Genomic DNA, 14,829 nt, shown 5'->3' on the forward strand with positions numbered 1-14,829 from the left:
AGTAGGACTGGTTACATATATATATATAAAACTAGCCGCATTGTCCGCTGGATCGTACGTCAACGCCGCCGCCATATTGGTTCGGGCAAAAGCCGACTACAAAGACATACGAGTGAATGGTGGAGCTGCAGTTATCTGGATAAAAACACAACCTCGTTTTCATTTCTCAACTAATTTCAATACTTTTCTATTTACGTGGAGTACAGAAACGTTTTAGCTCCAGTTAAAGATGGTTAGACTTGAAAATATATTTATTGTCATACGGAACTGTTAAAACTCAAGCTTGTCAAGCAATCGTTTAGGCTTAATAATTGTGTACACATCGCTAATAAAGCAATAAGCCCAAAGAAGCAGTGGGTTACAGTGCATTTTATAACAGCTAAGGGCGTTGTGGCACGACGCGAAGCTGAGTCATTAAAACCCTGTAGCTGTTATAAAATGCACTGTAACCCACTGCTTCGCGGGGCGTATTGCTTTTATAAAACGGTTATTCCATATGCTTAGCAAGGTTTCATAAAATAAAGTAAATCAAATGATATTTAGGCTGTGTGGTGCGGTCAGCCGTTATATATTGGGGTATTTTATAACGGCTTAGAACTCCGCTCAGCCAATCAGAATCAAGGACCAGAACTGACCGTTTTATAAATATGTCTATGGTTTTGCCACCCAGGGGAGCGTGTCCCAGGGAGTGTCCCGACATGTGCATGTGGGAAAGTGACGTCATTGCATACCCTCTATAAGCAGCCTCTACGTCACGCTTCCATATGGAATACTTCCAGTCCAGCAGGAGACGCAACAGACCACGTGTCACAGGAAACAGCGCGTAAGCAGAGCAGCTCGTGTTTTCATTTTGTGTTCTCTCTTGTGTAAGTTGGTCTTTTTTGATCTCGCATGCTATTGCTGACCCTTACGACAGCTAACGATGCCAAAAACCGTGGTTATATTAGGAAACTGACGTTTAAACCATGGTTACTAATAATAGGAAAGCATCTAAATGGACTTGAAGGATTGGTATGATAGAAGAAATGAAGAAGGGTGGAGTTCAAGAAATAGATTTTGAGAGTTTGATCAAGTGAGAAATATTAGAGTTTTTTTTTATTTTATAAGGGAGACTTAATAGATAGAGTATAGAATCCACACCCCGGAGCAGGAGGTGGCGGTAGTGCACCTATCACGTTGGATGCCAGCCGCTGTTAAAAACCAAGAAGAAGAACCATGGTTACTTCGTTACTATAGACAAACACTGCATTTCCGGTAGCAATCAATACGCCAAACACAATGTTTACACTTTTATTATTAAAAACATGGTTGGAGGAAGTTTTCTTCTTGCTTTATCACATCTTCTATCATGTATAATTACGTTGAAATGGTGTTTTTGTTGTGTTCAGATGTCCATGATGATGGTGCAGGTGGATGTGATGTGCTGTAAATCAGTAGGAACTGATCTGTCTATGCTGGATATTGATGATTTGATGACAGAATTCTGTCAGCTGAAGAAAGAGGTGAAGTTACTGGAGACAAAACTCAGAGAGAGAGACCAACTCAACAGAAAGGTTTGGACAGATTTGCACAGAAAGTTTTGTACAGATGTATCCAGGCTCTGAATGTTATTCTGTGTTTGTTGTGATGTTATTTTCAGGATGTATGTGGTGTTTCTCTCTGTGATCAAACATCTCCAGATCTTCTGCTTTCTGTCTGTAATGAAGAGCAGAAGACATCAGTGAAGCTGCTGGACTGTGAGATGGAGCTGAAAACACAAATCAAAGAAGAACAGACAAGATGAAGGTGTGGATCTTGCCTTAATGTTTAATAACAGGCACAAACATTATAATTTGCGGCTGTGCAATTAGAAAAAAAATACTTTTGATTTTTCTGATCAGAATTGTGATTTTGAAATATAATTATATTTCATATTTTTTAGGAGCTACATATTTGCTGTGGTGGTTTGCACAACATTAAAGAAACATAATTAAAACTTCTATTTAAAAAACACAAAACGATGCAGTTACTGCCTATTTACAACCCCTGAACATTATCTTTGTGGAAAATAAACCATTAAAATGCTTATCGTGTCGTTAGAATGCAAAGATGAGGATGAATCTACAATAACACTTTCAATGAATCATCTGCAATCTTCACTTCATTTATTTATTTATTACCTCAGGCTAATGCTAATTAACCAATTCACGATGAACCAAGATGTATGCTTTAAATGCAGTTATGTTTCATTTGACACAAATCACTTATTTTAATCATTTACATAAGTTGCTCTTTGTGTTTGGGGACATTTACTGTATAAGATACAAAATAGAACTTATGCGTTTTCGTTTTTGAATCTGTGCATTTAGTGTCCTGTAGCTCAGTGGTTAGAGCCTGGCGCTAGCAACGCCAAGGTCATGGGTTGGATCCCAGGGATCGCACATGCTTAGAAACGATTGTATAGTATAATGCAATGTAAATCGCTTTGGATAAAAGGGTCTGCCAAATGCATAAAAATGAAAACCTCTTGTGTTTTACACAAGTGTCATTCACACAAACTTTATATAGTGAATGCTAACAAATATCATTTTTTGTTCCTTACCTTAAGAGATGTTGAATTCTTCACGTAGGCCTCTTGCATGTGCTTCTGTGGAGTTGTCTATCAATCGAGCAGCCCGACTCGGTTCAATTTTTACACTATCATATTGATCGTAATCATTTCTCTGTTCATTTCAGATCAGATGAGGGTGAAGGAGGAAAGTTCACAACCGAATGAAATGGAGGAGCGACCTCATCATCTCATAACTGGAGAAGGATCTCTGAGCTGCTTGAACACTGAGATTCATTTGTCACCCAAAAACTCTCATAAAGCGACATCAAAAGATTCTCTTGCGTGCGATCAGTGTGGAAAGATCTTCACTCGTAAATACGAACTCAAAATGCACACAAGACTTCACACAGGAGAAAAGCCTCACGCGTGCGAGCAGTGCGGAAAGACCTTCACTCGGAAACACGATCTTAACGCGCACGTTAAAATTCACACAAGAGAGAAGTCTCACAGATGTGATCGGTGCGGGAAGACCTTCGCTCAAAAGTCCGTACTTGACGTACACGCGAAAATCCACACGGGAGAAAAGGCGTACGGATGTGATGAGTGTGGAAAGACCTTCACTCGAAAGTACAAACTTAAAACGCACATGAGAGTTCACACGGGAGAAAAACCTTACAACTGTGAGCGTTGCGGGAAGACCTTCGCTCAAAAGTCCGTACTTGACGTGCACATGAAAATCCACACGGGAGAAAAGGCGTACGGATGTGATGAGTGTGGAAAGACCTTCACTCAGAAATGCAGTCTTCACGTGCACATGAGAGTGCACACGGGAGAAAAACCCTTCACGTGTGATCAGTGTGGAAAGAGTTTCACTCACAAACACGACCTTAATGCGCACATGAGCATTCATAACAGAGAAAAACTTTGCGTGTGTGACCAGTGTGGAAAGGTGTTCACTCACAAATACAACCTGAACGTGCACATGAGGATCCACACCGGAGAAAAGCCGTACACGTGTGGTCAGTGTGGAAAGAGCTTTACGTGGGCAGGGGGTCTAACCGAGCATCTTCTCCATCATTCTGGAGTGAGATCGTTTCAGTGTGAAGAGTGTAAGAAAACATTCATTACTGCAAATAACCTGAAGAAACACATGAAGACTCATACAGGAGCGAAGCCTCATGGGTGTTCCATCTGTGGAAAGGCCTTCGCGCACCTTTATTCTGTTACAGTGCACAAGAAATCGCACACAGGTGAGACGTCACATACGTGCTCTGAAAGTGTCCAAACCTTTCCTACGTGTGATCAATTTAAACAGCACCAAGGCGTTCTTACGAAAGAGAAATCTCACCACTGCTCCTCGTGTGGACGGAGTTTTGAAGAATCGAGCCGTCTTGAGACTCACAGGAAGAAGTTCTGCAAGAAGAGCAAAGTTCATCCTCAGAGAACTGTTCAGACCAGAAGATCCCAACAACCTTCTGTGGTGATTTGCTAAAACTGCTGATGATGTAGAAGTGTTAGTTCTTCTATCAACGGGTTTTGTCAATGTGCTGGGCAACCAGAGACCGATAAATAAAACTTGTGCACCTTGGTACCATCTTGTGAAGTGGAAGTGATGACCGGAGTGTTTCGAGTAGATACAGCCAACATGATCGCAGTCTGGAATCAGTTACATAAAGTGGGTCAGGTTTTTGGATGCAAATGTGTAAATATTAACCATTTAACTTGAGTTATTTAAAAGCATGGGAACTACGTTTTCACAAAGAATGAATGTGTTATATTTGAACAGCTTGGTTCCAAAACGAGATTTTTTTCAAAAAATCATGTTTTAACTGCGTTTCATTGTGTTAGTTAGCTGTATTATTAAGTTATTATGGCTTAAATCAAAATAAACCAACTGTAGTATGATTGATATTCATTTGAATGCACAATAAAAAACATGACTTTTGAAAAAAAATCTTATTGTGGAACCACACTCTTCATTTAATTGATATTTTATACATTAAATGAAAATCTCAATGTTGTGAAATGACTTTTTTTAAGTTCGAATGCTTCCTGTTGTTTTCACTGCATTGCTGATTGTCGCTCTTGCGAGATTTCAATGCGCTCCTCAACTGTCGTTTTAACAGTGAACGGGCACAGTCGTTACCTGCGGCTGTTTTAAGTTCATAACATATATGTAACAATGTAGCAACAATTTCTTAAGACTTAACATTTTGTTTAAGGAGGCATTTGACATTTGTCACATTTTATGCCTGCATGCGACAGACTTCAGATTTCAGCAATCTTATAATATCATGACAGGTCACGCTGCGCGACATGGATATATCAAACTTTGGTACGACATGCATGTACACTGTACGATCAATTTTAGGCTACAGCGCAAGTTGTAAACGCACAGCAACATGAACCACTCTTGGGCAGCTGTGCTTTTCATGTGCGCTGGAAAAAAGATGTGGCAGCGGAAGGGAGCAATTTAGCCAATTGTGACCCTGGATCACAAAACCAGTCTTAAGTAGCACAGGAACATTTTTAGTAAAAGACAAAAATACATTGTGTGGGTCAAAATTATCGATTTTTCTTTTATGCCAAAAATCATTAGGATATTAAGTAGAGATCATGTTCCATGAAGATATTTTGTATATTTCCTACCTTAAATATATAAAAACTTTATTTTTGTGAGTGGATGGCCTGCCACAGTGCCCCTGATTAACAACTTCAAAGGCAATTTTCTCAATATTTTGATTTTTTGCGCTTTCAGATTCCAGAGTTTTAAACGGTTGTATCTCAGCCAGATATTGTCCTATTCCAACAACTCATATATCTATAGAAAGTTTATTTACTCAGCTTTCAGATTATGTAAAAATCTCAATATCGAAAAATTGACCCATAAGACTGTGTCCAGGGTCACAATTTATTCCCATGTAGTGTTGATCAATACGTCATTTTTATGTTGCATTTTTACTCGGTAGGCGTACGATCAAGCTAAATTATTGACACTGCTAGAAAATGATCGCAGGCTGTCTTTGATCGCAAGACCCTGACATCGGCCGTCTTTCAGTCTCTCTCACTGTACGACGTAGGACCAGCGTTTTAGGAGCCACGACCACGGAAATCACCACGGTTGTCATCTCGTCTGGGACGGCCCAAAATCGTACCGTCTGAACCCTGCATTTCACCAACATTAATGCAGGAAGAGATTTGGAAGACAGTTGTTAATATGTCATCTGTCAAAACCGCTGATACCACACGTCTAGAAGAACCGTCTAAACTAGTATTCTTGGTTATTTGTCAAGTCATGATAGTTTTGTAGAGTGTATTTTTTATGATTGTATTAAAGGGCCAGTTCACCCAAAAAAGAAAATTCTGTCATCATTTACTCACCCTCAGGTTGTTCCAAACCTGTATAAATGAATTTTTTCTGATGAACACAAAGGAAGATATTTAGAAGAATGTCAGTAACCAAACAAATGAACTGTCCCTTTAATAATTGTGGGAGACTTTGCTAGAGAAAAATCACTGTTTTTGTGAATCTTGGCCGAGCATGAACCTCCCTTAGAAAAGAGAAAAACCCTGGTCTCTGACTGTATTTTCTTTATTAAGATTATTTCCACAACCACGTGAGTACAGATTCAAAAGATCCAAGGAGGTGCGAAGCGACTTACAAAACTGGGCTACAAAAGATAACGTAAAAAGAAAAATAAATCATTGATTCACACGGTTCAGGTATAAGATTTAAAATGTAACTTTGTTAATTAATAATACTTTATTTGAACATTTTCAACGTGTTATTATCATCAGATCTAACTTTAAAGTCCCAGTGAAATGGAAAATGACAATGCCTATTTTTTCATGAAACATTGCAGCATTCATTGTAAATAATTTATCAATGTGGGTCATTCTCTTTTTAATAATCATGTTCCCTCATGATCTTCAGTTAAAATCTAAAAATGCACTTCCATCCTGTAGTGACTATCCATCTTGATGCATGTTAGACGGCTTGGGCGGAGCATCCGTTAACTCCTCCCTTTCAACTGTCAGTCTACTGCCAGTTTCATTTCAGAATGAAACGGCTGTTTTTATACATCCAATCAAATCGCAGCGAAAGACGAAAGCCACGCCCACAAATTTTCTCATTCAAAATTCCATTTCACTCGGAAATGTCAAAATACAGAAGTAAAAACGATCTCAACTTCTGGTTCACAGGGACTTTAAATTGAACTATTGAATGGAAAGCAGTTCATCCGTTTACATAGAAAACAGCGTTAACAGAGTGAGGCAAATCATTTGAACAGCACTCATGCTAACAATAAAATAATATGTATTTCACAAAAACTTGCCAACATCCAGCATTTTCTTATTAGATTCATACTGTTGCATATGATATATACCACACGTTTGAATGAATATGCCTGCTAAAAAAGCAGTTTCGCATACATACTCAATCAAACATCTTCTAGATGTCGATTTGACAGGTCACATTTCAGAGACGAGCAAGCACTTAAAATATACAGATCTTACAGATGTAAACGCACACATTAAATAGACCTCTCCGAGATGTACTGTATATGTGCTGTTATAATCACACACGCCCCGATCTTTAACTTAAGATATCACTCAAAAACATTGATCAAATATTAAAGGGGTCATATGGCGCGAATATGCTTTTTTTTCTGTTATAAGTTGCCCTTGCATGTATTTCATTGCAGAAATGAAAGTGACGGAACAAAAGATGCATTCTATGTAAAAGCGAATGCTCACCAAGACCTGCCTGAAACGCCTCGTGTAACCACACCCCCACAAATAATTTGACTAAGACCGCCCAAATGTATACGCAAGTAAGGTGGGCATACCTGTAAATCTCATTGTATCGTTGCCGCCGCAGCCATGTCGTGGAGACGCTGTGTGTTTCATTGTGAAAAGAAAGCCTCTTTGTTTGCCCGAATGGTTACATTTTATTTACAACACTGTTCCAGAACAGTACAATCCGAATATTCAAGTGTGTGCAGCGCATTTCACAGATCCTGGGAGAGATCAAGGCCGGCTGTGCACGAAAGCTTTGCTTAAAAAATGGGGCAATTCCAACCATTCCAACTTCGCAAGGACAGTCTGGCGCTTCAGATTCGCAGTCTGTAAGTATATTTTCATGGTAAAAGACTTTGTTACGGACTAAAGCGAGCTGAGTTTGTCGTGTTTGTGATCTGCAAACGCACACAAACGTGAAAAAAGACAACATAAGTCCTAATAATCAGCAATAATGTTCCCACTAGAGGCAACAAATGTGGTGTTTATAATGGGGTTTATTGTCTTTGTTGAGACAAGACATGACGTAACACTCTAACGGCAAATCTTTATAACGTCGTATATAAAAGGTAAAACAGTTAGCTATAGTTTTTAACTATTTAACAGAATATATGTTTTTGAAACCTTACCAATCCTTTACATCCTGCTCAAGTCGCGCTGGCAAAGTTGATGTATCGGCTTGATCATCTTCATTTTCCACATCAGATTCGGGCTCGAATTGACATAAGAAAGTACCGATGACATTTTATCACCTGTCAGTACAATTGTTTTGGAACCTGATGTTCCAAATATGGTCAGAGGCGTTACATTTCCCTTTCACGCTTGCAGTATTCCACCAATCACTACGCACTGTTGAACTGGCCAATCACAGCACACCTCGCTTTTCAGAGCCATTAGCTTCGTCAAAAATCAGCGTGTTTCTGAGAGGTGGAGCAAAGAGGAGATACAAACATGCACGGTGTGTGGAAAATACAGTTTTTCGACCTTAAATCGTGTTTACACATTACGTTACGTCTAAAACAAACCATAATATTCCTTTTAGCCGTGTCATGTGACCCCTTTAACATGACTGAATTCATGTCATCACTGTAGTTGATCTCAGGGATCTAAAAGTTTTCCTGAGGAGGAACGTTGCTCTCTATGCCACACTTATTCTTGTGAACCTCAAGACGTTTTGATTCTTTAAAACTCCGTCCACAAGAGCAGTAATATTTCTCTTGGGCGTGAAGTCTCTCGTGCCCCCGCAGGGCTTGTACTCGAGTGAAACTCCTTCCACACTGTGAGCACGTGTACAGTTTCTCTCCAGTGTGAAGTCTGTGGTGGCGTTTCAAATGACTATACGTGATGAAGGTTTTGCCACACTCGAGGCACACGTGTGGCGTCTCACCTGTGTGTGTTTTCTCGTGTTCTTTGAAATAGCAGATCCGCGCAAAGTCCTTTCCGCAGAAAGAGCAGACGTAAGGCTTCACGCCTGTATGAACCATCGTGTGCTTCTTCAGGTTATTCGCAGAAACAAACGTTTTACTGCACTGTTCACACTGAAACGATTTCACCGCCGAATGACAGAGAAGATGCTCTTTCAGGTTCGCCACCCACGAAAAGCTCTTTCCGCACTGATGACACGTGTAGGGCTTCTCTCCAGTGTGAACTCTCATGTGAGCGTTACGGTCGGACGTATGGGCGAAGGTCTTTTCACAGTGATGACATCGGTAAGGTTTTTCTCCGGTGTGAATCCTCATGTGCACTTTAAAGTCTGACTTACGAGTGAAGGTCTTTCCACACCGATCGCACCTGAAGGGCCTCTCCCCACTGTGATTCCTCATGTGCATTTTCAGATCGAACTTGTGAACGTAGTTCCTTCCACACTCGTGACACCTGTAAGGTTTTTCTCCACTGTGAACTTTTATGTGCACGTTGAGGTCGGACTTACGAAAGAAGGTCTTTCCGCACTGCTCGCATTTGTGAGGCTTTTCTCCAGTGTGAGATCTCATGTGAATCTTACGTTCATATTTACGAGTGAAGATCTTTCCGCACAGGTCGCACACGCATGGTTTTTCTTCGGTGTGACTGCTCACGTGCGCGTGAAGCTGGTGCTGTTGAGCGAAAGCTTTTCCACACTGGTCACAATTGTACGCGTCCTCTCCAGCGTGAATTCTCGCGTGCTTATGAAGCCGGTGTTTCCGAGTGAAGCTCTTTCCACACTGCTCACATGTGTAAGGTTTTTCTCCGGTGTGAGATCTCATGTGCACATTAAGGTTGTATTTACGAGTGAAGATCCTTCCACACAGAGGACAGATATGAGGTTCTTTGTCTGTTGCTTTATTTGGTGACAAATTCATCTCCGTTTTCATGCAGCTCAGAGATCCTTCTCCGGTTATGAGATGATGATGAGGTCGCTCCTCCACTTCATTCGGTTCCGAACTTTCATCTTTAACCTTCATCAGATCTAAAATTAACAGAGAACATTTTGATGATCTATACATTACAATAAATAAACGCACCGAGCACTAACTATAATGATAGCGTTTGTGGAAGACGCATACCATAATAAATCAAACCGGCTTCATCCGTTTGCTCTTCTGTGATATCTGTTTTCAGCTCCATCTCGCGGTCCAGCAGCTTCACTGGTGTCTTCTGCTCTTCATTACAGACAGAACGCAGACGATCGGTAAAACCTGGACTAAAAACATCGATATCATCTCAAGGTTATACAACGTCCGGTAAAAAAAACCCATCAAGTTACGAGAAAACGAACACCAACACGAATCACATAAATGAGGTTAAACGCAACACTTACTGCGAGCAGCTCTTTCTTCCCGTGCTGTTTTCTGAGGAGGATTTCTTTGACACGCGGCCCGTTTGCGCCTCCTGCTGGACTACAGCGTGACGCACTGTCTGTATCATCGTCGAACGGTTAGTATTCGTTCGTTTAAAAATAGAAAAAACACTCCACGAGGTTTGTTTGTGTTCCTTTCAGTGCGCGCTATTCCTTATACTTTAACTATCACTGTGAAAGTACACACGTTACCCATGAACAGGCGTGATAAAAAAAAGAGTATATTGTTTCGATTTTGGAACATACAGGTGCTGGTCATATAATTAGAATATCATCAAAAAGTTGATTTATTTCACTAATTCCATTCAAAAAGTGAAACTTGTATATTATATTCATTCATTCCACACAGACTGATAGATTTCAAATGTTTATTTCTTTTAATTTGATGATTATAACTGACAGCTAATGAAAATCCCAAATTCAGTATCTCAGAAAATTAGAATATTACTTAAGACCAATACAAAGAAAGGATTTTTAGAAATCTTGGCCAACTGAAAAGTATGAAGATGAAAAGTATGAGCATGTACAGCACTCAATACTTAGTTGGGGCTCCTTTTGCCTGAATTACTGCAGCAATGCGGCGTGGCATGGAGTGGTTCAGTCTGTGGCACTGCTCAGGTGTTATGAGAGCCCAGGTTGCTCTGATAGTGGCCTTCAGCTCTTCTGCATTGTTGGGTCTGGCATATCGCATCTTCCTCTTCACAATACCCCATAGATTTTCTGGAATTAGTGAAATAAATCAACTTTTTGATGATATTCTAATTATATGACCAGCACCTGTATGTATACATTACTGTAAATCAAGACAATCACGAATGAACAAATAAGGACGACCTTTTGATGCTCTTTAATTTTATTTGAACCGTTTTTTTACGAGCGGCATTGTATAATTTCTTTTCTTACGTTTTAATAGCGAATAAATGTTAAACAAATCCGTCATTGTAAGCGTATTCGAGGAGTAAGAATTTCCAGTATTTCATATTCCAGTATTAAGCGGATTTGACAGATATGAAAGATAACCGTTGACTATGATTTAGTCTTAAACAGATCAGAAATAGTTTCAACGCTAAAACAGCTGCAAGCAGTGTCCTGCTTTGCCTGTCTGACCGTTATAAATGACAGTTGAGTAGGAGCGCATTTAAATCTCGCCAGAGCGCGAAAGTTCCACAGAGAAAACAACTGAAAAAAGTTATGTACAGAGTTTCACGATAATGACATGTTTGATTTTAAAATGCAGAATGTGAATCATACTAGCTCCTCAAACCACAACCAGTAACCACACAGACACTTCAACTTTACAAGATCCTAAAAATGGACAAACCTTTTATTCACTGACTGGTCGCACAGCACTTTAACAGTATTAACACTGAATCGATTATTAATATTAAATATTAACATTGCTGACTTAACATGACAACAAAAATGTTCTGCTTCATTATTATACTGACCCTTCGCTAAATATTATTTTTGTCAAATAAGGACAAACTTAATCAGTAGTATTTTTATCAACCTACAGCAGAAGGTTGTTGGGATCTTCTGGTCTGAACAGTTCTCTGAGGATGAACTTTGCTCTCTTTGCCACACGTCTTCTTGTGAGTCTCGAGACGTCTTGATTCTTTAAAACTCCGTGGTGAGATTTCTCTTCTTTGTGAAGTCTCTCGTGCTTTTGCAGGGCTTCTACCCGAGCGAAACACATTTCACACTGCGAGCACTTGTAAGGGTTCTGTCCAGTATGAATTCTCTGATGCCGTTTTAAATTTCCAGATGTTGTGAAGGTTTTGCCACACTCGGAGCACATGTGTGATGTCTCGCCTGTGTGTGTTTTCTCGTGTTCTTTAAAATAGGAGACTTGCGCGAAGGCCTTTCCACAGACGGAACAGACTTCACACCTGCGTGAGTCTTCATGTGTTTCTTCAGGTTATTTGCAGAAACAAATGTTTTATTACACTGTTCACACTAAACGATCTCACTCCAGAATGACAGTGAAGATGCTCTCTTAGACTCGCTGCCCACACAAAACTCTTTCCACACTCATCCCATTTGTAAGGCTTTTCTCTCGTGTGAACTCTCATGTGCATGTTAAGGTTGGACTTACAAGTGAAGCTCTTTCCACACCGATGACATATGTAAGGTTTTTCTCTCGTGTGAACTCCCGCGTGCACATTCAGTTCAGTCTTACCTAGTCAAGGTCTTTCCACACGGGTCACACGTGTAAGGCCGTTCTCCAGTGTGAATTCTCATGTGCTCATTAAGGTGCCAATTGGAATTGAAAGTCTTCCCACACCGCTCACATTTGTAAGGCTTTTCTCCAGTGTGAGTTCACGTGCACTTTAAGGTTGAACCTGAGAATGAAGGTCTTTCCACACTCGTCACATTTGTAAGGCCGATCTTTCCACACTGACAGAATCTTTGGCTGCTATTCTTGGGGATTTTTCTGGTGAGAAATTCTCGTTCTTCAAGCAGCTCAGAGATTCTCCTTCGGTTATGAAATGATGGTGTTTCTCCTCTATTTCATTCGGTTCTAAACTTTCCTCTGTCACCTCCACCAGGTCTAAAATGAACAGAGAACATCGTTATGATTATTATGACATGAAACTAAGTGTTTGTGTCTTTGTCGTACTGGTTAGTCATTAAAAGGGCACCTAATTATATTAAGAATCAATTACATGATATTTGTCTAAATCATTATTAATGAACATACTGACTTCACCCTAGGCTGCAACATACATTGATGTGTTTGGGAGGAATGGAAAAACCGCATTAATACAGAAAAATTATTCAGAGGCGACTCAATTCTATCATATAAACCAGGAGTCTTCGACTAAAATCGCTTGAGGTCCAGTAAACAAACCCTCCTTGCCAGTCGAGGTCCGGATAATTAAATACCTAAAATCATGAATTGATGGTTTTTGGCAGACCAAAGAAATAAACATGTCTTTTCATATCTATACGATGGCATAACAATGTCTGACAACAATATAATGAAGGAAAATGTGCAAAATGCCCTAATCTCTAAACCTGCACTGAACATACATTCATTTCAACATGAACAACTTTAAAAGAAAACTAAAGTGTTGTTTTCTGCTGAACTGAGATGAACAAATAGCAGCATCAAGTTGTGACTGATCATCCTCCGATAGCATTTCAGCTCTTCTGGTGGCCGTTGCAGCTGAAAGGGGGTTTGTGTCATATTTTCTTTTAGTTCATGTCTTTATTTTCCTTCTAAGTGTTTCACACGCACGCTCCATTCACTCTTTTACTATTTCCCCATCAGTAAAGGGCTTGTTATGTTTTCCTCAGATCCACTGTATTCTTAGTGAACATTCATATGCTGGTTGTTGGGCGGTAAGTGAGGGAGGAGGACCCGTGTAGATCGCTCCTACTGGGCTTTGAGCTCATATATTTTCCGTGTCCTTACCTCGGACTGCTGCGGGTAAGTTTCTTCAAAGTGTCTCTGTCTAATTTCATAATGCAGTTTAAGGTTTCCACTTTTGACAACCGCGACAGACTCCGACCAAATGAGACAAACCGGTCTCGTGCATCTCGATGCAGGAAGAATAAATGCAAATCTCTCGACCCATTCATCTCGGAAAACATGGTTTTCGGTGTCAACTTTTCTAACTTTTGTAAAGGACATTGTTTTTCAGTCACTAAGAGTTACATCTGTCTGCGCGCTGTGCAGCGAGTCTGTCTCGGCTCTCTTCTCTCCACGACGTTGACGTCTGAACGTAGCAACAGTGCGCAAATGTTAACTGTCCGTGGCGCCGTAGGACCCAAACTGCTACTGAGCGGACCTTGATGTGCCTGCTATAAATTTGATTGCATTAGAAAATAATGTTAGGCGTTCATTTATTTATTATGTCAAAAGGCTTTGAGGTCCGGACGGATGCATCTCGCGGTCCGCATCCCGACCGGAGTCCGCTAGTTGGTGACCCCTGGACTAAACCATTATAAAGAGATTTTTGTTTCAGCTTTTTTTCATGTTCAATGCTAGTGAAGATATTTGTTTATTTACAGTTGCTGGACTGGTGCACAATTTTTAATAAATAAATCACTACATGTATGCCTGTTTGTTATTTTGTGTCACGAATGAGTGCGTGGAAACTGGATCCAAGTCTTTAATAAATCCGACATAGAAAAATAAAAACAAAAGTGAAACAGGAACAGTAAACAATAAACAACAGAAGACAAAGGAAACACTGAGATTATATAGACAGGGAACTAACAAGATAACACCTAAGACACACCTGGGGAAGAAACCAACCAGGAACCAATGAACAACAGAACTACAACAGGAACCAGAAATCAACACAAACTAAAAGTCCACAGCACACAGAACATGAAACGAGTAACATTTTGTTGTTCAAAGTCTAATGATCCCGATGTCTTCCACACAGTGAGGCACACAGTTTTTAGGTAATTCAGCACTGTTATTTATTTACTATCAGATACTCACTCTGTATTCGCCAACACTGAACTCCCTCGGTCCGTTTGCGTTCTCATAATGTCTGTTCCTAAAGATGCTGATTAGCTTGTACATGTGCGTTTTATCAGAGTTTCTCGGCAGGAAAATGGATCTCGCCGGCCAGAGTTTAACGGCACGCTGCCCTTCGAGGGGAGTAAGGCATGATCACTTCCATTTGGAATTTTCTGAAACTGAGCT

The 14,829-nt window shown here is 40.2% G+C and overlaps 2 protein-coding genes and 1 long non-coding RNA gene across 6 annotated transcripts; 1 reads left to right on the forward strand and 2 right to left on the reverse strand.

Annotated features, from left to right (window-relative positions):
- The first annotated feature begins 664 nt into the window (after window positions 1-664).
- On the forward strand, window positions 665-5,942 carry LOC130550850 (zinc finger protein OZF-like). Of its 4 annotated transcripts, none has more exons than XM_057328364.1 (4): window positions 665-866; window positions 1,389-1,553; window positions 1,640-1,785; window positions 2,716-5,942. In XM_057328364.1, exon 4 carries the CDS (start codon window positions 2,721-2,723, stop codon window positions 4,020-4,022), a length of 1,302 nt encoding a protein of 433 aa, XP_057184347.1. In that variant the 5' UTR covers window positions 665-866; window positions 1,389-1,553; window positions 1,640-1,785; window positions 2,716-2,720; the 3' UTR covers window positions 4,023-5,942. The 4 variants fall into 4 exon arrangements, with proteins under 4 accessions (XP_057184347.1, XP_057184349.1, XP_057184351.1 ...); XM_057328366.1 differs by having other exon boundaries at window positions 665-823; XM_057328368.1 differs by lacking the exon at window positions 665-866 and adding an exon at window positions 974-1,254.
- Window positions 5,943-6,113: 171 nt separating this feature from the next.
- Window positions 6,114-10,270, reverse strand: LOC130550852 (zinc finger protein OZF-like). Its single transcript, XM_057328370.1, has 3 exons — window positions 10,128-10,270; window positions 9,874-10,010; window positions 6,114-9,776 (listed from the first exon to the last, which is right to left on the reverse strand). Exons 1-3 carry the CDS (start codon window positions 10,232-10,234, stop codon window positions 8,437-8,439), a joined length of 1,584 nt encoding a protein of 527 aa, XP_057184353.1. The 5' UTR covers window positions 10,235-10,270; the 3' UTR covers window positions 6,114-8,436.
- Window positions 10,271-11,460: 1,190 nt separating this feature from the next.
- Window positions 11,461-14,811, reverse strand: LOC130550853 (uncharacterized). The gene is made up of 2 exons (XR_008962501.1): window positions 14,623-14,811; window positions 11,461-12,717 (listed from the first exon to the last, which is right to left on the reverse strand). It is a non-coding gene; the product is annotated as an uncharacterized LOC130550853 (long non-coding RNA).
- Between the last annotated feature and the right edge of the window lie 18 nt (window positions 14,812-14,829).

This window comes from Triplophysa rosa, unplaced genomic scaffold, assembly GCF_024868665.1.
Source record: "Triplophysa rosa unplaced genomic scaffold, Trosa_1v2 scaffold448, whole genome shotgun sequence".
NCBI classification, from domain to species: Eukaryota; Metazoa; Chordata; class Actinopteri; order Cypriniformes; family Nemacheilidae; genus Triplophysa; species Triplophysa rosa.

What these genes read in the sequence shown, in the direction of transcription:
- LOC130550850 (XM_057328364.1), top strand. Translation starts at nt 2,721, where the DNA reads ATGAGGGTGAAGGAGGAAAGTTCACAACCGAATGAAATGGAGGAGCGA.
- LOC130550852 (XM_057328370.1), bottom strand. Translation starts at nt 10,234, where the DNA reads ATGATACAGACAGTGCGTCACGCTGTAGTCCAGCAGGAGGCGCAAACG. An exon ending in GGAAGAAAGAGCTGCTCGCA is followed by an intron (nt 10,011 to 10,127) that starts GTAAGTGTTGCG and finishes CGATGTTTTTAG; the next exon opens with TCCAGGTTTTACCGATCGTC. An exon ending in AGCCGGTTTGATTTATTATG is followed by an intron (nt 9,777 to 9,873) that starts GTATGCGTCTTC and finishes TGTTAATTTTAG; the next exon opens with ATCTGATGAAGGTTAAAGAT.